Source organism: Onthophagus taurus, unplaced genomic scaffold (genome assembly GCF_036711975.1).
Source record: "Onthophagus taurus isolate NC unplaced genomic scaffold, IU_Otau_3.0 ScKx7SY_16, whole genome shotgun sequence".
NCBI lineage: Eukaryota > Metazoa > Arthropoda > Insecta > Coleoptera > Scarabaeidae > Onthophagus > Onthophagus taurus.
In genome coordinates this window covers 833,582-856,084 of record NW_027248941.1, presented here as the reverse complement: position 1 = coordinate 856,084, position 22,503 = coordinate 833,582, and the positions used below count along the sequence as shown (strand labels likewise).

The 22,503-nt window shown below is 29.6% G+C and overlaps 2 protein-coding genes and 1 long non-coding RNA gene across 5 annotated transcripts; 2 read left to right on the top strand and 1 right to left on the bottom strand.

Annotated features, from left to right (window-relative positions):
- The first annotated feature begins 164 nt into the window (after nucleotides 1-164).
- LOC111415416 (uncharacterized) lies at nucleotides 165-3,817 on the top strand. Its single transcript, XR_011642258.1, has 12 exons — nucleotides 165-516; nucleotides 618-825; nucleotides 1,127-1,291; nucleotides 1,462-1,611; nucleotides 1,665-1,748; nucleotides 1,987-2,134; nucleotides 2,188-2,271; nucleotides 2,512-2,656; nucleotides 2,725-2,808; nucleotides 3,036-3,200; nucleotides 3,395-3,540; nucleotides 3,736-3,817. It is a non-coding gene; the product is annotated as an uncharacterized lncRNA (long non-coding RNA).
- LOC111415415 (DNA mismatch repair ATPase Mlh1) lies at nucleotides 3,435-5,989 on the bottom strand. Its single transcript, XM_071201089.1, has 4 exons — nucleotides 5,927-5,989; nucleotides 5,271-5,690; nucleotides 5,033-5,223; nucleotides 3,435-4,974 (listed from the first exon to the last, which is right to left on the bottom strand). The coding sequence occupies exons 2-4, from the start codon at nucleotides 5,654-5,656 to the stop codon at nucleotides 3,509-3,511; spliced, it is 2,043 nt and encodes a 680-aa protein (XP_071057190.1). The 5' UTR covers nucleotides 5,657-5,690; nucleotides 5,927-5,989; the 3' UTR covers nucleotides 3,435-3,508.
- LOC111415414 (Serine/threonine-protein kinase Tao) lies at nucleotides 5,946-22,503 on the top strand. 3 transcript variants are annotated; one of them, XM_071201085.1, is made up of 7 exons: nucleotides 5,946-6,035; nucleotides 6,276-6,416; nucleotides 6,572-6,649; nucleotides 8,156-8,980; nucleotides 15,015-15,865; nucleotides 20,332-21,237; nucleotides 21,296-22,503. In XM_071201085.1, exons 4-7 carry the CDS (start codon nucleotides 8,192-8,194, stop codon nucleotides 21,417-21,419), a joined length of 2,670 nt encoding a protein of 889 aa, XP_071057186.1. In that variant the 5' UTR covers nucleotides 5,946-6,035; nucleotides 6,276-6,416; nucleotides 6,572-6,649; nucleotides 8,156-8,191; the 3' UTR covers nucleotides 21,420-22,503. The 3 variants fall into 3 exon arrangements, with proteins under 3 accessions (XP_071057186.1, XP_022902871.1, XP_022902872.1); XM_023047103.2 differs by lacking the exons at nucleotides 5,946-6,035; nucleotides 6,276-6,416; nucleotides 6,572-6,649 and adding an exon at nucleotides 7,012-7,433; XM_023047104.2 differs by lacking the exons at nucleotides 5,946-6,035; nucleotides 6,276-6,416; nucleotides 6,572-6,649 and adding an exon at nucleotides 7,012-7,457.

The following is a 22,503-nucleotide window of genomic DNA, read 5'->3' as shown; positions in this document are numbered from 1 at the left end:
TTAAATTCTTATTTTAATTAACAATAAACATTTTTAGTACAAATTTGAATTGGAGGTTAGGAATCTGTCAAAATTTAGTTTTGGGGAATCACGATAGATGATGCTGTACTAACTCGATTTAATTAATTTATTTTTAATAATCTTAACTTTAATTCATTTTTAATCTAATTAATTTTTACTAATACTAAAAAAATAATTTGATTCATAAAGTAAATAATTTTTTATTTTTAGGTTGGTGTTCATTCTGACAAATTCGAATACAAACAAAGCAACATAACCTCTTTTACCAGGAGGAAATTAATTGAGTAAAAATCTATGGAAAAGAATTATATCGGCAAGATATTGGTGACATAAACCATCAAAAGGAACAAGAATGAACTAGAAGGAGAACTAAAGTGATTTATTGTGAAAAATTTATTGATTTAAAACAGTAATCACATTCAACAGGTACCACATTAAAAAGATACTTTCTATAATGGTGTAGAGACAAGCTCGAAGTCACTGATTAATGTTGAGGTAATAATTATTCTCCTTTTTATAGTACTTTGCATAAAATACAAAATTATTTATTAATAAGAAAACTAAAATTAATTACTAAATAATTTTATTTTCTTTAGGTTGGCGGATGTTTTGACAAGTTTCAAATACAAACAATTCAACATAACCTCACTTTTATTTCTTATTAAATCAATTAAGCTTTTTATGAACAAAACACCTTTCAAAAACTTATTTGTAACTTTTTCAATTACCTTTGGAAACTAATCTTATGATATAAATAGACTGGTAAGCCAAGTATAGCCAGAAGATAATTTTCTATTAATAAAGGTAAGCTTTTAATATTTCCACTTTAAATTTTTCACCTTTTTCTGTTATTATTTCTACTACTTCGTGATAATTCAAGTTTTCGACGGTTAATATAAAGAATTTTTTTGGTAAATATAACCTAAAAAGTAAACATAACCTCATATTTTCTTTAAATCATGTTTTCTTATTTAAAAATTTACTTGTGTTATGTTATAATTAATGTTACATTTTAATTTATTAATTAAAATTGAATGTAATTAATAAATTATTTAATTAATTTATTTAAAAATTAATAAAATAAAATTTTTTTTATTTTCTTTAGGTTGGCGCAATTTTTGACAAGATTCAAATACAAACAAATCAACATAACCTCACTTCTATTCCTGATTAAATCAATTAAACTTTTTGTGGGTAAAAAGTGATGATCGAAAACGTTATTTTTCAGTTTCCCAATTTAGTTCAGAAGCTAATGGTAGAGAATAAACTGGTAAGTCGATCTAATATTAACAGTAATTAATATTTCAACAACTTTTTGTGATAAAAATAACATAACCCCAACTTTTTTTTAAAACTTGTTTGTGTTATATTAATTAATGAAATTATTTAATTAATTTATTTAAAAATTATTAAAAATTAATTTTTTTTTATTTTCTTTAGGTTGGCAGAATTTTTGACACAAGTTTCAAATACAAACAAATCAACATAACCTCACTTCTATTCCTGATTAAATCAATTAAGCTTTTTGTGGCCAAAAATGAAGAAGAAATTGGGATTAACACCTCTTCTCGTCAAGTAATGATTAATAATGTAATGATAAAAAGTGTCTGATGAATCTGATGATTCAAAACGTTATTTTTCAGTTTCCCAATTTACTTTGGAAGCTAGTCGTAGAATATAAACTGGTAAACTGATCATATTGAGAAGATAATTTTCTATAAATAAAGGTAAGCTTTTAATATTTCCAAATAAAAGCGTTCCGCGAGCATTTCAGTTAATATTTCGACAACTTTTTGTAATAAAAATAACAACCTCAAAATTTTTTTAAATCTTTTTTTTTATTAATGTGTTATAATTAAAATTAATTTTTAATTTATTAATTATAAATATTTTATAAATAAATTAATTAATTAAATTGTTTAATTAATTTATTTAAAAATTAAATATTTTTTTTATTTTCTTTAGGTTGGCGGAATTTTTGACAAGATTCAAATACAAACAAACCAACATAACCTCACTTCTATTCCTGATTAAATCAATTAAGCTTTTTGTGGCCAAAAATGAAGAAGAAATTGGGATTAACACCTCTTCTCGTCAAGTAATGATTAATAATGTAATGATAAAAAGTGTCTGATGAATCTGATGATTCAAAACGTTATTTTTCAGTTTCCCAATTTACTTTGGAAGCTAGTCGTAGAATATAAACTGGTAAACTGATCATATTGAGAAGATAATTTTCTATAAATAAAGGTAAGCTTTTAATATTTCCAAATTAAAGCGTTCCGCGAGCATTTCAGTTAATATTTCGACAACTTTTTGTAATAAAAATAACATAACCTCAAAATTTTTTTTAATCTTTTTTTTTATTAATGTGTTATAATTAAAATTAATTGTTAATTTATTAATTATAAATATTTTATAAATAAATTAATTAAATAAATTGTTTAATTAATTTATTTAAAAATTAAATATTTTTTTTATTTTCTTTAGGTTGGCGGAATTTTTGACAAGATTCAAATACAAACAAATCAACATAACCTCACTTCTATTCCTGATTAAATCAATTAAGCTTTTTGTAGCCAAAAATGAAGAAGAAATTGGGATTAACACCTTTTAGAAACATTATAGAAACTCGGTAAGTCAAGTAATGATTAATAATGTAATGATAAAAAGTGTTTGATGATTCAAAACGTTATTTTTCAGTTTTCCAATTTACTTTGGAAGCTAATCGTAGAGTATAAACTGGTAAACTGATCATATCGAGAAGATAATTTTCTATAAATAAAGGTAAGCTTTTAATATTTCCAAATTAAAGCGTTCCGCGAGCATTTTCGTTAATATTTCGACAACTTTTTGTAATAAAAATAACATAACCTCAAAATTTTTTTTAATCTTTTTTTTTATTAATGTGTTATAATTAAAATTAATTTTTAATTTATTAATTATAAACATTTTATAAATAAATTGTTTAATTAATTTACTTAAAAATTAAATATTTTTTTTATTTTCTTTAGGTTGGCAGAATTTTTGACAAGATTCAAATACAAACAAATCAACATAACCTCACTTCTATTCCTGATTAAATCAATTAAACTTTTTGTGGGTAAAAAGTGATGATTCAAAACGTTATTTTTCAGTTTCCCAATTTAGTTCAGAAGCTAATGGTAGAGAATAAACTGGTAAGTCGATCTAATATTAACAGTAATTAATATTTCAACAACTTTTTGTGATAAAAATAACATAACCTCAACTTTTTTTTTTAACTTTTAAATTTATAATTAATAAATTTTTAATTTATTAATTATAAATTTAAAGTAATTAATAAATTATTTAATTAATTTATTTAAAAATTAATTTTTTTTATTTTCTTTAGGTTGGCAGAATTTTTGACACAAGTTTCAAATACAAACAAATCAACATAACCTCACTTTTATTTCTCAATAACTTAATTAAACGTTTTAATACAAAAATGAAGAAGAAAATAAGATTAACACCTCTCAAAAACTTTATACAAACTCGGTAAGTCTGCAATTTGTAACACACTAGCATTTTCGGTAAAATTTTTTGGTGGTAAAAAGAATTTTTTAATAGCTGGATATAAAACATGTTCCGTCACCCACCTCCAATTACTCCCTTCATTAATTTCTTCGCTATACAACTCCGAGTAAAAAGCCGCCGTTTCAATCGCGAATGATTTAAAACAATCTTTTTCAGTTTCCCAATTAACCTCGGAGGCTAATCGCAAGATATAAACCGGTAAGCCGATCATATCAGGAAGATAATTTTCAATTAATAAAGGTAAGCTTTTAATTTTTCCGTCTTCAATTTCCATCGAAAAATATTCGTCGAGCATTTCAGCTTTATCTGATAATATTTCGACGACTTTTTGAGATAATTCGGTTTTATCGCCGTCTTCGGGGGTCCAACCAACTTCGGATAAATCGAGAGCTAACAAACATAAATCGTAAATTGGTAAAGGATTTGTCAAGGTGATTTTATCGAAATTTTGGAAATTATACATGATGTATTGATAAAAAAGTTCTTGCAATATCTTTTTTGTGTTACACAAAAAAAGTTTTGTGTTGTATTGGATTAAACTTTGTTTTGGGTTAATCGATCCAACAAAAACGTGTTGCGCGAATAACTCCCTTAAATTTTTATGCGAATTCGATTCGATTTCTTTTTGAAGTTCCAAAACGCTCGTTAATTTTATTTCGATTCGGGATATTTTCGATAAATGATGATCTTTTTTCGTTTCTTTTTCTAAACTTTCGGTTCTTTTTATAAAATCTTTATTAAATCTATCAAAAACGTCTTCTGATAAACTCGTATCTACCAATTTTGTCGTTTTAATGGGAGATTTTTCTTTCCCTGTTGATGTGGGACCAAAAAATTTTGTTAATTTTTGCTCGTTTGTGTCAGTTCGAACAAATTCTTTTTGATACAAAGTTTTATCTTCACTTTTTAAAGTTATTTTAGGTAATTTTCCGGTTGTATAGAACGTCCGGGAATTATTTGAACCCAATAATTTCGTTTCAAGCGATGTTATTATTAACTCAATGATTTGATCTTCATTAAAAAAGTGTACTTCATGTTTAGTTGGGTGCACATTAACATCTACAGACGCGGGGTCAAGTTCTAAACTTAAATAAACGAAGGGGTGCGAATTCTTTGGGAGATATGTTGCATAAACTTGATCGATTGATCGCTTTAAACTTTGACACTCCACCAAGCGGTTATTAATAAACAATAAAAAGATAAATTTCTTCGTTGAATAATTCGGGTTAGTTACGCATCCACTAACTTTAAAGCGATAAGTTTCGTTCTCCAACATAACCTCAACCAATTCTTTTGCAATTTCCGCCCCAAAAATTAATCGAATATTATCTATTTTCGTCGAATTTAGCGATGTTTTTATATCGTTCGTTTCGCCGTGCTTTTTTAGCCCAAATCCTATAATTACAAACATTTTTAATTAAATTAAAACTTTTTAGACCAAACATAACCTCACCAACATGATTATTATGGATTGCGTATCTCGAAACAACCTCAAAAACTTTATTATACTCTTCAGATGGGCTCCTTAAAGCCCTCTTTCTCACATTCATGTTATAAAATAGATCCTCGACGATAATTTGTGTTCCTTGAGTCGCTGCGAAAGGAATGGGGCCACTTTTTATTTTCCCATCTTCGTACGAAGCCCTAAAATTTTTGATTATTTCCAAATAAAATCGAAATCATCTCATTACTTATAAGCGCATTTATCCGAAATCGTTTTAGAAATGATCGTGAGATGCGCAACGTGGGAAATACTGGCTAAAGCTTCGCCGCGGAACCCAAACGTAGCTATTTTTCCCAAATCCTCGAATTCCTTTAATTTCGACGTTGTAAATCTCTCGCAAACGATTTCAAAGTCTTCTTTTCGTATCCCGCATCCGTTATCTTGGATTTGGAGTAGTTTTAACCCGCCGTTTTTGACGATTATTTGGATATTTGTTGATTTAGCATCCAAGGAGTTTTCGATCATCTCTTTTAACGCATTCGCCGGGCGTTGAATTACTTCACCCGCGGCGATTTTATTTATTACGGTTTCGTTTAATTTAAGTATTTTTGGTGCTTGATTCATTTTCTTCATTAATTATTAAGTTAACCTAAACGGTAAATATAACCTAAAAAAGTAAACATAACCTCAAATTTTTTTTTTAATCTCTTTTTCTTATTTAAAAACTTATTTGTGTTATAATTAATGTCATTTTTTAATTTAATTATTATAAACTTAATGTAATTAATAAATTATATATTTAATTTATTTAAATATTAATAAAATAAAATTTTTTTTTTGTTTTCTTTAGGTTGGCGGAACTTTTGACAAGATTCAAATACAAACAATCCAACATAACCTTACTTTTATCTTTGAATGAATTTTCAGTGTCCAAATTATTTTTCTGAAGGTAATCGTAGAGTATAAACCGGTAAATGGATCAAATTGCAAAGATAATTTTCTATAAATAAAGGTAAGCTTTTAACACTTCCAAATTAAAGCTTAATATTTCGACAACTTTTTGTGATAATTCCCTTTACAGAATAACCTAAAAAAGGTAAACATAACCTAAATTTTTTTATTTAAAAACTTACTTGTGTTATAATTAAAGTTATTTTTTAATTTATTTATTATAAACTTAATGTAATTAATAAATTATTTATTTAATTTATTTAAAAATGAATAAAATTAAATTTTTTTTTGTTTTCTTTAGGTTGGCGAAATTTTTGACAAGATTCAAATACAAACAATCCAACATAACCTCACTTTTATTTCTCAACTCAACTAAACGTTTTAACACAAAAATGAAGAAGAATATGGGATTAACACCTCTTAAAAGCATTACAGAAACTCGGTAAGTCATGGTATAGTATTTATAGTAAAATTTTTTTGTGGCAAAAAGGATTTTTTAATATCGGGATGTAAAACATTCTTTGCTCCCCTCAATAATTTCTTCGTTATACAACTCTGCGTAAAAAGTGTCTAATGATTCAAAACATTCTTTTTCAGTGTCCCAATTTACTTTGGAAGCTAATCCTGGAGTATATTAACCGATTATATTGGGAAGATAATTTTCTATTAATAAAGGTAAGCTTTTAATATTTCCAAATTAAAGCTCTCCTCGAGCTTTTCAGCTTAATATTTCACCAACTTTTAATCTCAACATTTTTATTACAATGATCTTAATTAATTATTACCGTTAATTACCAATTTTTTAATTTCAATCTTTACCGACAATTTTTTTTTAAATTAATTGATTGGATTAATTTTTTAATTATTTAATTAAATTTGTTTATATTATTTGGTTTATAAATAATGAATTAATTAGATTTATAAATTAATTAATTTGTTTAAAAAAAAAGTTACTAGCAATCCTCTTTACCGACTAAGTTTAGTTTAGAATTTTGCCGCTAGATCGTCGCGATTTTAACCTCGCTCGGAGGACGGTGAGTGTTTTTTTTTGTTGTTCGGTGCGGAAAATTCGGGCGGGCGAAGCACCCCCCTTGGGTACCGAACGTGGGGGCCGCGTTTCGCCGTGCGGACGACGCGCGTCGGGGTGCCTCGCCGTCGCAGCCTCGCGAATAAAGTGCCGCGCGAAGCGATTGATATCGCGAATACGACTCGAAGACACACACGCCAGTTTCGGCAATCAAGCGATCGCCATTTTAGTTCCTGCACCCTGCTTCCGAAACTGAAAGGTTTTTTTTTCTGTTAAACACAAAAATTAAGAAAAAAAGGTTACGAAACGAAAACGATTCCCCCCAAACGGGGTCGGAACGTTTTGATTTCAACGGGGCGGCGTTTCAGCGGGGCCCCTTTTTAACAAAGGATAAGGACCTGCCCCTCCCGTGGTGCAAATCATCAGCCCCCGGTGAGGATTTTTTCATTCTCTTAGGTATTTTATGTTTCGTTATCAATAATTCGTAATAAAGAAAATGAATCATAATAATTCCAAGTTAGGTTAGGTTTTTTTTATTATTTAATGACAGCTCAAAAAAAAAGTGAGGTTATGTTGCTTTTTTTTAATTTTATATCAATAATTTTCTTATTAATTCATCTTTTTATTATTAAGCAGTGAGAAATGCTTACAACATAATACCAAACATTAAAAATCATAATAATTCCAAGACAGGTTAGATTTTTTTATTATTTAGTGAGGGCTCAAAAAAAAAAGTGAGGTTATGTTTCTTTTTTTAAAGTTTTATATGAATAATTTTCTTGTTAATTAATCTTTTTATTATTAAACAGTGAGAAATGCTAACAACATAATACCAAACATCAAAAATCATAATAATTCCAAGACAGGTTAGATTTTTTATTATTTAGTGATGGCTCAAAAGAAAAAGTTAGGTTATGTTGCTTTTTTTAAAATTTTATATCAATAATTTTCTTATTAATTAATCTTTTTATTATTAAATACTGAGAAAAGCCAACAACATAACACTAAACATCAAAAATCGTAATAATTCCAAGTTAGGTTACGTTTTTTATTATTTAATGATAATAATAAAAAAAAGTGAGGTTATGTTTCTTTTTTTTTTTAATTTTTATCAATAATTGTTTTTATTAATGAATCTTTTTGTTATTAAACAGTGAGAAATGCCAACAACATAACACGAAACATAAAAAATGGCACCGGTTATAAAACCGGGCAATTTAAAACACCCGGACGTGGCCGAATTATTCTTCAAAGATGACCCGGATCGGGTGTTTGAAGATCTTCGCGAGATCGGCCATGGTTCCTTCGGTGCTGTTTATTACGCCCGATACACAGTCACCAACGAGATCGTCGCGATCAAAAAGATGTCCTATATGGGTAAACAAAGTTCGGATAAATGGCAGGATATTCTCAAAGAAATCCGATTTCTTCGACAACTCAAACATCCCAACACGATCGAGTACAAAGGGTGTTATCTCCGAGATAGTACAGCATGGTTAGTGATGGAGTATTGTCTCGGATCGGCATCCGATATCATTGAAGTACACAAAAAGCCTTTAAGAGAAGATGAAATCGCGGCGATTTGTGAAGGGGTTCTACAAGGATTGAGTTATTTACATAATTTAGGGAAAATTCATCGCGATGTTAAGGCGGGGAACATTTTGTTGACGGAGAATGGAACGGTGAAGTTGGCCGATTTTGGGAGCGCCTCGATTAAGTGTCCGGCGAATTCGTTTGTGGGGACGCCGTATTGGATGGCTCCCGAAGTGATATTGGCGATGGATGAGGGACAGTACGATGGTAAAGTGGACGTGTGGTCGTTAGGGATTACATGTATCGAACTCGCCGAACGGAAACCACCTTATTTCAATATGAATGCGATGTCTGCACTTTATCATATAGCCCAAAATGATGCGCCTTCGTTACAAGCTAACGATTGGTCGGATGCGTTTAAAACTTTTGTTGAAGCTTGTTTAAGGGTATGTTTATTATTTTATCATCAATTTTATTTTAACTGAGTTAGTATTTGAGGTTATATTGTATTAAAAATTACTTTACAATATTTTTTTTTAAATAATATTTTTTAAATTAAGGTTAAAATATTTTCTCCCAATTTATTGGGAATGTTGTACCACACACATTGTAACCAAGTTATTTTAAAGTAATTGGTTGTCCATAAAAAATAATGTTGTTTTCCTAGTTGGACTAGGAACTTATAACATTATTTATTATAACATCATTTCCTATATCCCTCAATTTTGTAAATAACTTTTGATATTAAGCAATATCTAATCTTCTGATCATCAAAATCGTTCAGGCATTATCATTAGCACACACTATCTAGTGATCTGTAACCAAAATTCTAATTTCTCCAAGCTATATCAAGTCTTCTTGGCATTTCTAACCCTTCTGCAAAGAGATTCTTGTCTTCTGCCAGCATATTTTAGGCATCTGCAAGTAGAATCTTGACTTTTGTGTGCACTATTCATTCTTTTTCAAACTTTGATTAGCATTTCTAGTTCTTTGCAAAGACATTTTGTCTTCTATAGGGTATTTATAGTCTTTTATAAGCACTATCTTGACTTCTGCTTGCACTATTTAATCTTTTTCACGCTATACCTAGTCTTCTCCAAACTGTATCAAGTCTTATTAGGATTTATAGCCTTCTGCAAAGACAATCTTGTCTTCTGTAGGCAATTAATAGTTTTCTGCAAGCAATATCTTGACTTTTGCATGTATTATTCATTCTTTTGAAAGCAATATGTTCTGTTCTTGAAGTTGTATCAAGTCTTATTAACATTTATAGCTTTCTGCAAAGAGATTCTTGCCTTCTGTAGGGCAATTAATAGTTGTTTGCAAGCAATATCTTGACTTCTGCATGCACTATTCGTTCTTTTGCAAGCAATATCTTTTCTTCTTCAAATTGTATTAAGTCTTTTATTAGCATGAATAGTCCTCTGCAAAGGCATTTTGTCTTCTATATTCACTTTATAGTCTTTTACAAGCACTATCTTGACTTCTGCTTGCACTATTTAATCTTTTTCACGCTATACCTAGTCTTCTCCAAACTGTATCAAGTCTATTAGGATTTATAGCCTTCTGCAAAGACATTTTTGTCTTCTGTAGGGCAATTAATAGTTGTTTGCAAGCAATATCTTGACTTCTGCATGCACTATTCGTTCTTTTGCAAGCAATATCTTGTCTTCTTCAAATTGTATTAAGTCTTTTATTAGCATGTATAGTCCTCTGCAAAGGCATTTTGTCTTCTATATTCACTTTATAGTCTTTTACAAGCACTATCTTGACTTCTGTTTACACTATTTAATCTTTTTCACACTATACCTAGTCTTCTCCAAACTGTATCAAGTCTTATTAGGATTTATAGCCTTCTGCAAAGACATTTTTGTCTTCTGTAGGGCAATTAATAATTGTTTGCAAGCAATATCTTGACTTACGCATGCACTATTCGTTCTTTTGTAAGCAATATCTTTTCTTCTTCAAATTGTATTAAGTCTTTTATTAGCATGTATAGTCCTCTGCAAAGGCATTTTGTCTTCTATATTCACTTTATAGTCTTTTACAAGCACTATCTTGACTTCTGCTTGCACTATTTAATCTTTTTCATTTATACCTAGTCTTCTCCAAACTGTATCAAGTCTTATTAGGATTTATAGCTTTTTGCAAAGAGATGCTTGTCTTCTGTAAGCATATTGTAGTAATCTGCAAGCAGTCAATATGTTATCTTTTTCAAGTTGTATCAAGTCTTTTATTAGCATTTATTTATTTTATAATTTTTTATTTAATTTATAACCTTCTGCAAGCACTATCTTGCATTATTTGATCTTTTTCACGCAATATCTAGTCTTACCCAAACTGTACCAAGTCTTATTTGGATTTTTAGCCCTCTGCAAAGACATTCTTGTCTTCTGTAGACAGTTTGTAGTCTTCACCAAGCAATATTTTAACTTCTAAATATACTATTATCTTTTTCAATCAATATCTAGTCTTCTCCAAACTGTACCTAGTTTTATTAGCATTTATAGTTCTTCTGTAAGCATCATTTAGTTTTTTTCTAGCAGTATCTAGTCTTTTATTGCTAATGCAATCAGAATATCAATTTTTACAAACTATCAATTTTTTTATAAACAATTTCCAGTCCTCTACAAAGAGATTTTCATCTTCTGCAATGAGAATTGATTTTTGCAATAAATTTTCCGTTTTCCTCAAGTTGTATCCAGTACTTTAACACCAATTTCTAACCTTCTACAACAAGATTCTCGTCCGCTTTAAACAGTATCAAATCTTTTAGTAACAGTTTCTGCAATAAGACGTTTACCTTCTACAAACAGTCTGATTTCGTTATTAGCAAGCTGTTTTTAGTCTCCTACAAGTAGTTTATATTTTTTTTGGAGCAGTGTAGTCTTTTGTAAGTAATGTTTGGCTTCTTGTAAGCAATTATCAGTCTTTTGGAAGTAGTTTTCAATCTTTCGAAATCAGATTTCAGTTTTCTTTATTTTGGAAGTACTTTGTCTTTTGGGAGTAAATTCCAGTCTTTTAGAAATAGTTTCTAGTCTTCTGCACATAGATTACAGTCTTTTGCAAGCAGTTAACAATTCTCTACTAGCGCTGTCCAATCTTTTGCAAATGGTTTTCAGCCTTCTGCAAGTATGTAGTTTTCAAGTTTTTGGAGGCAGTTTTTAATCTTTTGGAAGCACTGTTTAGTATTTTGGAAGCAGTGTCTACCTTTTGGAAGCAGTTTCTATCTTTTGGTAGCAGTTTATAGTCTTCTGCAACAACTTTTCAGTATTTTGGAAGCAGTTTCTGTGTTTTGAAAGCTGTTTCTAGTCTTCTACAACCACTATTCAGTATTTTGGAAGCACTTTTCAGTATTTTTGAAGCAGTTTCTGTCTTTTGGTAGCAGTTTCTGTCTTTTAGTACCAGTTTCTAGTCATCCGCAACCACTTTTCAGTATTTTGGAAGCAGTTTTTGTCTTTTGATATCAGTTTCTGTCTTTTAGTAGCAGTTTCTAGTCATCTGCAAACACTTTTTAGTATTTTGGAAGCAGTTTCTGTCTTTTGGTAGCAGTTTCTAGTCATATGCAAGAACTTTTCAGTATTTTGGAAGCAGTATCTATCTTTTGGAAGCAGTTTCTGTCTTTTAGTAGCAGTTTCTAGTCTTCCGCAAGCACTTTTCAGTATTTTGGAAGCAGTTTTTGTCTTTTGGTAGCAGTTTCTAGTCTTCTGCAACCACTTTTTAGTATTTTTGAAGCAGTTTATGTCTTTTGGTAGCAGTTTCTGTCTTTTAGTACCAGTTTCTAGTCATCCGCAACCACTTTTCAGTATTTTGGAAGCAGTTTTTGTCTTTTGATATCAGTTTCTGTCTTTTAGTAGCAGTTTCTAGTCATCTGCAAACACTTTTTAGTATTTTGGAAGCAGTTTCTGTCTTTTGGTAGCAGTTTCTAGTCATATGCAAGAACTTTTCAGTATTTTGGAAGCAGTATCTATCTTTTGGAAGCAGTTTCTGTCTTTTAGTAGCAGTTTCTAGTCTTCCGCAAGCACTTTTCAGTATTTTGGAAGCAGTTTTTGTCTTTTGGTAGCAGTTTCTAGTCTTCTGCAACCACTTTTTAGTATTTTTGAAGCAGTTTATGTCTTTTGGTAGCAGTTTCTGTCTTTTAGTACCAGTTTCTAGTCATCCGCAACCACTTTTCAGTATTTTGGAAGCAGTTTTTGTCTTTTGATATCAGTTTCTAGTCATATGCAAGAACTTTTCAGTATTTTGGAAGCAGTATCTATCTTTTGGAAGCAGTTTCTGTCTTTTAGTAGCAGTTTCTAGTCATCTGCAAACACTTTTTAGTATTTTGGAAGCAGTTTTTGTCTTTTGGTAGCAGTTTCTAGTCATATGCAAGAACTTTTCAGTATTTTGGAAGCAGTATCTATCTTTTGGAAGCAGTTTCTGTCTTTTAGTAGCAGTTTCTAGTCTTCCGCAAGCACTTTTCAGTATTTTGGAAGCAGTTTTTGTATTTTGGTAGCAGTTTCTAGTCTTCTGCAACCACTTTTTAGTATTTTGGAAGCAGTTTCTGTCTTTTGGTAGCAGTTTCTGTCTTTTGGTAGCAGTTTCTGTCTTTTGGTAGCAGTTTCTAGTCATATGCAAGAACTTTTCAGTATTTTGGAAGCAGTATCTATCTTTTGGAAGCAGTTTCTGTCTTTTAGTAGCAGTTTCTAGTCTTCCGCAAGCACTTTTCAGTATTTTGGAAGCAGTTTTTGTCTTTTGGTAGCAGTTTCTAGTCTTCTGCAACCACTTTTTAGTATTTTGGAAGCAGTTTCTGTCTTTTGGTAGCAGTTTCTAGTCATATGCAAGAACTTTTCAGTATTTTGGAAGCAGTATCTATCTTTTGGAAGCAGTTTCTGTCTTTTAGTACCAGTTTCTAGTCATCCGCAACCACTTTTCAGTATTTTGGAAGCAGTTTTTGTCTTTTGATATCAGTTTCTGTCTTTTAGTAGCAGTTTCTAGTCATCTGCAAACACTTTTTAGTATTTTGGAAGCAGTTTCTGTCTTTTGGTAGCAGTTTCTAGTCATATGCAAGAACTTTTTAGTATTTTGGAGGCAGTATATATCTTTTGGAAGCAGTTTTTATCTTTTAGTAGCAGTTTCTAGTCTTCCGCAAGCACTTTTCAGTATTTTGGAAGCAGTTTTTGTCTTTTGGTAGCAGTTTCTAGTCTTCTGCAACCACTTTTCAGTATTTTGAAAGCAGTATCTATCTTTTGGAAGCAGTTTCTGTCTTTTAGTACCAGTTTCTAGTCTTCCGCAAGCACTTTTCAGTATTTTGGAAGCAGTTTCTGTGTTTTGAAAGCTGTTTCTAATCTTCTACAACCACTATTCAGTATTTTGGAAGCACTTTTCAGTATTTTTGAAGCAGTTTCTGTCTTTTAGTACCAGTTTCTAGTCATCCGCAACCACTTTTCAGTATTTTGGAAGCAGTTTTTGTCTTTTGATATCAGTTTCTGTCTTTTAGTAGCAGTTTCTAGTCATCTGCAAACACTTATTAGTATTTTGGAAGCAGTTTCTGTCTTTTGGTAGCAGTTTCTAGTCATATGCAAGCACTTTTCAGTATTTTGGAAGCAGTTTTTGTCTTTTGGTAACAGTTTCTAGTCTTCTGCAACCACTTTTTAGTATTTTGGAAGCAATCTTTGTCTGTTGGTAGCTGTTTCTAGTCTTCTGTAAGCATTTTTCAGTATTTTTAAAGCAGTTTTTGTCTTTTGGAAGTAGTTTCTGTTTTTTAATAGTAGTTTTCAGTCTTCTGCAAGAAAATTTCAGTATTTTGGAAACAGTTTGTGTCTTTTGGTAGCAATTTCTAGTCTTCTGCAGGCATTTCTCACTATTTTTGAAGCATTTTCTGTTTTTTGGTAACAGTTTCTAGACTTCTGCAAGCACTTTTCAGTATTTTGGAAGCAGTTTTTGTCTTTTGGTAGCAGTTTTTAGCCTTCTGCAAGCACTTTTCAGTATTTTGGAAGCATTTTCTGTCTTTTGGTAACAGTTTCTAGACTTCTGCAAGCACTTTTCTGTATTCTAGAAGCAGTTCTTGTCCTTTGGTAGCAGTTTCTAGCCTTCTGCAAGCACTTTTCAGTATTTTGGAAGCAGTCTTTGTCTTTTGGAAGCAGTTTTCAGTCTTTAGAAGCAGTAATCAGTTTTCTGAAGCAATTTCCAGATTTTTAGAAACAGTTTATAGTATAAATTTTTAGTCATTTAGAACCAGTTTTCAATTTTTGGCAAGCACTTTCTATTTTTAACAAGCAGTGTCCAGCATTTCACGACGAAATAGCAGCATAAAATAGATATAAACTTATTTGATGCAACATTACAGTAAGTTATTAAGTTTCTTTATGTATCACTCACCTCATTGGCACAGAGCTCTGTTTTTGCCAGATCATTGAACCAAAGTAAGGTAGAAATCAGAAGTGATTCTGACTTTGTATGAATTAAAAAAAATTAAAATAAAATCTATTTTTGTTATAGAAATCACCATCAAACCGACCATCATCATCAAAACTTCTATCTCACCCGCTTTTATTGCGTCTCCGCTCTTCAAACGTTCTAATTGACCTAATCCAACGGACGAAAGCGGCCGTTCGCGAATTAGATAACCTCAACTACCGAAAAATGAAAAAGATCCTAATGAACGATAGTTGCGAAACCGAAAGCACCTTAGACAACGAGGAAATAATCGACGACAACGCCTGCGGTGACAGCTCAAAGAGCAATTCAGTCACATCTGAGCACTCTGTACACTCAGTCGGTGTCTCCGCAAGTAGTCAATCGAGTAGTACCAATAGTTTACCAGCAGATGGCACCACAAGGAGATACGGTCGCGGCACAATAAGCCATCCCGCCGCGGCGGCCGTTGTTGATCACGGAACGAGTAATTTCGCCACGATTCGTACTACAAGTATCGTTACGAAGCAACAAAAAGAACACATGCAAGAGGAAATGCACGAACAGATGTCCGGTTATAAACGGATGCGTAGAGAGCATCAAAGCGCACTTTTGAAATTGGAGGAGCGCTGCAAAATGGAGATGGAGAATCATAAGGCTCAGTTAGATAAGGAGTACGAGACGTTGCTGCAACAATTCAGCAGGGAATTGGAACGGTTACAGACGAAACATCAACAAGAATTAGAACGGAGGCAGAAACAGAATACTTTAGGGGAGAAAAAATTAATTAAGGATATCGCCGGAAGGCAAGAAATGGATCGGAAATTGTTTGAGAATCAACGCAAAAAGGATTATAAGGCGAACAAGGAAAGGTGGAAAAGGGAGTTGTCTCAGGATGATTCAACACCGAAAAAACAAAAGGATGCTACTTTACAGTAAGTTATAATATTCATAAATAATTAAATAACAAACCTTTTTTGGGGATTAAGACACTTTTTGAAGTAAAATTAATAAATAACTTGCCTACAGAAAGCTGCAAAAATACTAAATGTCAACTAAGAGATGGCGCCACATTAAAACAGTAACAATTAGAATTATCTAATTTTAAAATCATTAAATATTGTTTTTGATTTTAATTATTTACTAAATTGAGGGATTTTAGAATTACTTTTCATGTTGGATATCTTTTTTAAAAGTAATCGAGGTTTTCTACATCAAAAAAGAGTAAGGTTATGTCCCAACCAATTTATTTTTATTTTTTCGTGACACTTTTAAACGATAAATTTAAAGAATAAGGGGTATAACAAACGTTTTGTGGTTATTTCGTTGCTGATTAAGACATTTTTTGAAGCAAAATTAATAAATTTTATTTTTATTATAGAAAACGTATAATACTAAGTGTCATTTAAGAGATGGCGCCACTTTAATACCGTGACAATTAGAATTATTTAATTTTTAATTTTAAAATCATTATAAAACGCTTTTAATTTTAATTATTTACTAAATTGAGAGATTTTAGACTTACTTTTGAGGTTGGATATCGTTTTTAAACGTAATCGACGTTTTCTTCATCAAAAAAGAGTAAGGTTATGTCCCAACCAACTTATTATCCATGAAAAAATTTAAATTACTTTTTCGTGAGTCTTTTAAACGATAAAGTTAAAGAATATGAGGTATAACAAACGTTTTGTGGTTATTTCGTTGCTGATTAAGACTTTTTTGAAGCAAAATTAATAGATTTTATTTTGATTATAGAAAACGTATAATACTAAGTGTCATTTAAGAGATGGCGCCACTTTAATACCGTGACAATTAAAATTATTTAATTTTTAATTTTAAAATCATTATAAAACGTTTTTAATTTTAATTATTTACTAAATTGAGAGATTTTAGAGTTACTTTTGATGTTGGATATGTTTTTTAAACGTAATCGACGTTTTCTTCATCAAAAAAGAGTAAGGTTATGTCCCAACCAACTTATTATCCATGAAAAAATTTAAATTATTTTTTCGTGACACTTTTAAACGATAAAGTTAAAGAATAAGGGGTATAACAAACGTTTTGTGGTTATTTCGTTGCTGATTAAGACATTTTTTGAAGCAAAATTAATCAATTTTATTTTGATTATAGAAAACGAACAATACTAAATGTCATTTAAGAGATGGCGCCACTTTAACACCGTGATAATTAGAATTATTTAATTTTTAATTTTAAAATCATTACAAAACGTTTTTAATTTTAATTATTTACTAAATTGAGAGATTTTAGACTTACTTTTGATGTTGGATATCTTTTTTAAACGTAATCGACGTTTTCTTCATCAATAAAGAGTAAGGTTATGTCCCAAACAACTTATTATCCATGAAAAGATTTAAATTATTTTTTCGTGACACTTTTAAACGATAAAGTTAATGAATAAGGGGTATAATAAACGTTTTGTGGTTATTTCGTTGCTGATTAAGACATTTTTTGAAGCAAAATTAATAAATTTATTTTGATTATAGAAAACGTACAATACTAAATGTCATTTAAGAGATGGCGCCACTTTAACACCGTGATAATTAGAATTATTTAATTTTTAATTTTAAAATTATTATAAATTGTTTTTAATTTTAATTATTTACTAAATTGAGAGATTTTAGACTTACTTTTGATGTTGGATATCTTTTTTAAATGCAATCGATGTTTTTTTCATCAAAAAAGATTGAGGTTATGTCCCAACCAACTTATTATCCATGAAAAAAATTAAACTATTTTTTCGTGACACTTTTAAACGATAAATTTAAAGAATATGGGGTATAACAAACGTTTTGTGGTTATTTCGTTACTGATTAAGACATTTTTTGAAGCAAAATTAATAGATTTTATTTTGATTATAGAAAGCGTATAATACTAAGTGTCATTTAAGAGATGGCGCCACTTTAATACCGTGACAATTAGAATTATTTAATTTTTAATTTTAAAATCATTATAAATTGTTTTTAATTTTAATTATTTACTAAATTGAGAGATTTTAGACTTACTTTTGATGTTGGATATCTTTTTTAAACGTAATCGACGTTTTCTTCATCATAAAAGAGTAAGGTTATGTCCCAACCAATATGTTATCCATGAAAAAATTTAAATTAGTTTTTCGTGACACTTTTAAACGATAAATTTAAAGAATAAGGGTTATAATAAACGTTTTGTGGTTATTTCGTTGCTGATTAAGACTTTTTTTGAAGCAAAATTAATCAATTTTATTTTGATTATAGAAAACGTACAATACTAAATGTCGGATAAGAGATGGCGCCACTTTAATACCGTGACAATTAGAATTATTTAATTTTTAATTTTAAAATCATTATAAAACGTTTTTAATTTTAATTATTTACTAAATTGAGAGATTTTAGACTTACTTTTGATGTTGGATATCTTTTTTAAACGTAATCGACGTTTTTCTTCATCAAAAAAGAGTAAGGTTATATCCCAACCAACTTATTATCCATGAAAAAAATTAAATTACTTTTTCGTGACACTTTTAAACGATAAATTTAAAGAATAAGGGGTATAATAAACGTTTTGTGGTTATTTCGTTGCTGATTAAGACATTTTTTGAAGCAAAATTAATAAATTTTGTTTTGATTATAGAAAACGTACAATACTAAATGTCATTTAAGAGATGGCGCCACTTTAACACCGTGACAATTAGAATTATTTAATTTTTAATTTTAAAATCATTATAAAACGTTTTTAATTTTAATTATTTACTAAATTGAGAGATTTTAGACTTACTTTTGATGTTGGATATCTTTTTTAAACGTAATCAACGTTTTCTTCATCAATAAAGAGTAAGGTTATGTCCCAACCAACTTATTATCCATGAAAAAAATTAAATTATTTTTTCGTGACACTTTTAAACGATAAAGTTAAAGAATAAGGGATATAACAAACGTTTTGTGGTTATTTCGTTGCTGATTAAGACATTTTTTGAAGCAAAATTAATAAATTTATTTTGATTATAGAAAACGTACAATACTAAATGTCATTTAAGAGATGGCGCCACTTTAGTACCGTGACAATTAGAATTATTTAATTTTTAATTTTAAAATCATTATAAAACGTTTTTAATTTTAATTATTTACTAAATTGAAAGATTTTAAACTTACTTTTGATGTTGGATATTTTTTTTAAACGTAATCGACGTTTTTTTCATCAAAAAAGAGTAAGGTTATGTCCCAAATAACTTATTATCCAAGAAAAAAATTAAATTACTTTTTCGTGACACTTTTAAACGATAAAGTTAATGAATAAGGGGTATAAGAAACGTTTTGTGGTTATTTCGTTGCTGATTAAGACATTTTTTGAAGCAAAATTAATAAATTTTATTTTGATTATAGAAAACGTACAATACTAAATGTCATTTAAGAGATGGCGCCACTTTAATACCGTGACAATTAGAATTATTTAATTTTTAATTTTAAAATCATTATAAAACGTTTTTAATTTTAATTATTTACTAAATTGAAAGATTTTAAACTTACTTTTGATGTTTGATATTTTTTTTAAACGTAATCGACGTTTTTTTCATCAAAAAAGAGTAAGGTTATGTCCCAACCAACTTATTATCCATGAAAAGATTTAAATTATTTTTTCGTGACACTTTTAACCGATAAAGTTAAAGAATAAAGGGTATAAAAAACGTTTTGTGGTTATTTCGTTACTGATTAAGACATTTTTTGAAGCAAAATTAATAAATTTTATTTTGATTACAGAAAACGTACTAAATGTCATTTAAGAGATGGCGCCACTTTAGTACCGTGATAATTAGAATTATTTAATTTTTAATTTTAAAATCATTATAAAATATTTTTAATTTTAATTATTTACTAAATTGAGAGATTTTAGACTTACTTTTGAGGTTGGATATCTTTTTTAAACGTAATCGACGTTTTATTCATCAAAAAAGAGTAAGGTTATGTCCCAACCAACTTATTATCCATGAAAAGATTTAAATTATTTTTTCGTGACACTTTTAACCGATAAAGTTAAAGAATAAAGGGTATAAAAAACGTTTTGTGGTTATTTCGTTACTGATTAAGACATTTTTTGAAGCAAAATTAATAAATTTTATTTTGATTACAGAAAACGTACTAAATGTCATTTAAGAGATGGCGCCACTTTAGTACCGTGATAATTAGAATTATTTAATTTTTAATTTTAAAATAATTATAAAATATTTTTAATTTTAATTATTTACTAAATTGAGAGATTTTAGACTTACTTTTGAGGTTGGATATCTTTTTTAAACGTAATCGACGTTTTTTTAATCAAAAATAATTAAGGTTATATTACAATCAACTAAGAGATGGCGCCACTTTACACATATTATGTTGATTTTAATTAATAAATTTTGTTGTAGATCCCAAAAAGAAAATTTAAAATTGGTCGATGCCCAAGATGAACAACGTTTATTATGCGGTCAACGCGAATACCTCGACCTAGAAGTGCGAAAGTACAAACGAAAAAAGCTTCTTGTTTATCACTCGCTCGAGCAAGAACTGCTACGCGAAGAACTGAACAAACGTCACAGTCAACTCGAGCAAGCTCACGATATGCTGCTAAAACACCACGAGAAAACCCAAGAACTTGAATACAAACAACAAAAAGCGGTGCACACGTTACGCGACGAGCAAATCAAAAGTCAACACGACACGGAACTCGCCAACCAAGAGGAGTACATGAAACGAGCTGAGCGAGAATTGCGAAAAAAACACGCCCTCGAACTAAAACAGCAACCGAAATCGTTAAAACAAAAAGAAATGTTGGTTCGAAAACAATTCCGCGACACTTGCAAAGTTCAAACGAAACAATACAAAGCGTTGAAGGCGCATATTTTGGCGACGACCGCCAAGGAAGACCAAAAAGGGGTTATCAAAAAGTTAAAGGAGGAGCAACGAAGAAAATTGGCGCTTTTAGGCGACCAATACGAGCAAAGTATTATTGAAATGTTGCAGAAGCAAAGCTTGAAATTGGACGAAAGTCAAGAACACGAACAACAACAATTAAAAGATCGATTGCATTACGAGCTGGATAGTTTAACCGCTTATCAAAGCAAAAATAAAATGCACGCTCAAGCGCAGCGTAATCGCGAAAGAGCCGAGTTGGAACAAAGGGTGGATACGCGACGTGCCCTTTTGGATCAAAAAATGAACTCGGAGATGCACCGGTTCTTGGAGGAAAGAGCTGAAAGGATACGGTTGTTGAACGATAAGCATTCGAGGGAAATCGAAACGTTTGATGATGAATCGGCTAGGTTAGGATTTAGGTGAGTTAAATTTTGGATTAAATAACGATTAAAAATGATTTAATTAATTTAATTTTAGTGCGTTAGCTATTGCTGAAGGAACGAGGGAGAAATACGACGAGGATGATCGTAGCCTTTCAGGCTCAATGCTCAGTTTGGCCCATTCGAATAGTTCGACAAGCTTCCCGCCCGGTTCGCTTTAGGGCACCGCTTTAGCCGATATTTAATAATAATATGATATCACATGCAAAAAAAAATTAAATAATAGTGGAAATATGCGTAAATGTGTTGGTTAGGTAAGAAAAAGTCAAAAGAAAAAGTTACCGATTCCATATAAAATAAATAATTAAAAGAAAGTAAGGTTAGAAGTATTTTCCGAGAGTGCAATATCGAGATTTAATTTTTTTTTTGAGGTTATGAATTATTAAAGTTAAAATCGGTAACGGATAAAAGACAGATTTTGAATTAAATCATTTTTTTTTAGAGAAATTTGCTTCATTCTGAGTCATTATAGATGAAAATGATTAAAATAATTTTTAATTAAAAAAGAAAATAATAAATATAAAAAAAAAAACGATTTAGAATAGAATGTATATATATAAAGTTATTTACTAAAATAACAATTTTACGATTAATAAAATAAAAATATTTAGATTCTAATTGTAACATAACCTTCAAAAAAAATTTTTACTTTTCCTAAAATTAAAATTAAACGATTCTTTTCTCACTCACAAGAAACTCTCTATTATATTACGATTTTATTTCTTCGCTTTATTAATTATTAATTATTTTAAAAAGATTTAATGAAAACGTAAAAAAACTCTTTTTTATCAACTTAGTTAAAAAAAAAATGTATTTATATTTAATATTAATATTATTCGATAATTGTCGCGTTACGTTTGTATATATTTGTTTTATAAAAGAAAAAATAAGGCAATCCCTTGTCCTGTATTATAATGTCGTTAATTGTAATAAAAATCCTTTTTTTCTCGTTGTTTTCCTCCCCGAAATCCCATTTAAACAAATCTTAACCTCACTTTTAATCGATTCGTATTACCAACTTAAATTTTGTTTAAAAAATTTTTATCGATCCAAAATCCTTTTTTAAAACAATCCTAAATTCCTTTTTTATTACTTATTTTTATCTCGAAAAAAAATTGTTCAAAAATAACCCGAAAAATCTGTATAACCTTAAAAAAAACACGTACCGCGTTTAGATTGTAAAAAAATTTAATATGTAAAAAAAATCTATTATAGTATTACCCCCCTATACACTAGTGGATATTT

Bases quoted from the DNA above. Each gene is read 5' to 3' on its own strand.
- LOC111415415 (XM_071201089.1), bottom strand. From the start codon at position 5,656: ATGAAGAAAATGAATCAAGCACCAAAAATACTTAAATTAAACGAAACC. The intron at 5,224-5,270 runs GTAATGAGATGA...CAAAAATTTTAG, and splicing joins TCGGATAAATGCGCTTATAA to GGCTTCGTACGAAGATGGGA. The intron at 4,975-5,032 runs GTGAGGTTATGT...TTGTAATTATAG, and splicing joins AATCCATAATAATCATGTTG to GATTTGGGCTAAAAAAGCAC.
- LOC111415414 (XM_071201085.1), top strand. From the start codon at position 8,192: ATGGCACCGGTTATAAAACCGGGCAATTTAAAACACCCGGACGTGGCC. The intron at 8,981-15,014 runs GTATGTTTATTA...TTTTTGTTATAG, and splicing joins TTGTTGAAGCTTGTTTAAGG to AAATCACCATCAAACCGACC. The intron at 15,866-20,331 runs GTAAGTTATAAT...ATTTTGTTGTAG, and splicing joins CAAAAGGATGCTACTTTACA to ATCCCAAAAAGAAAATTTAA.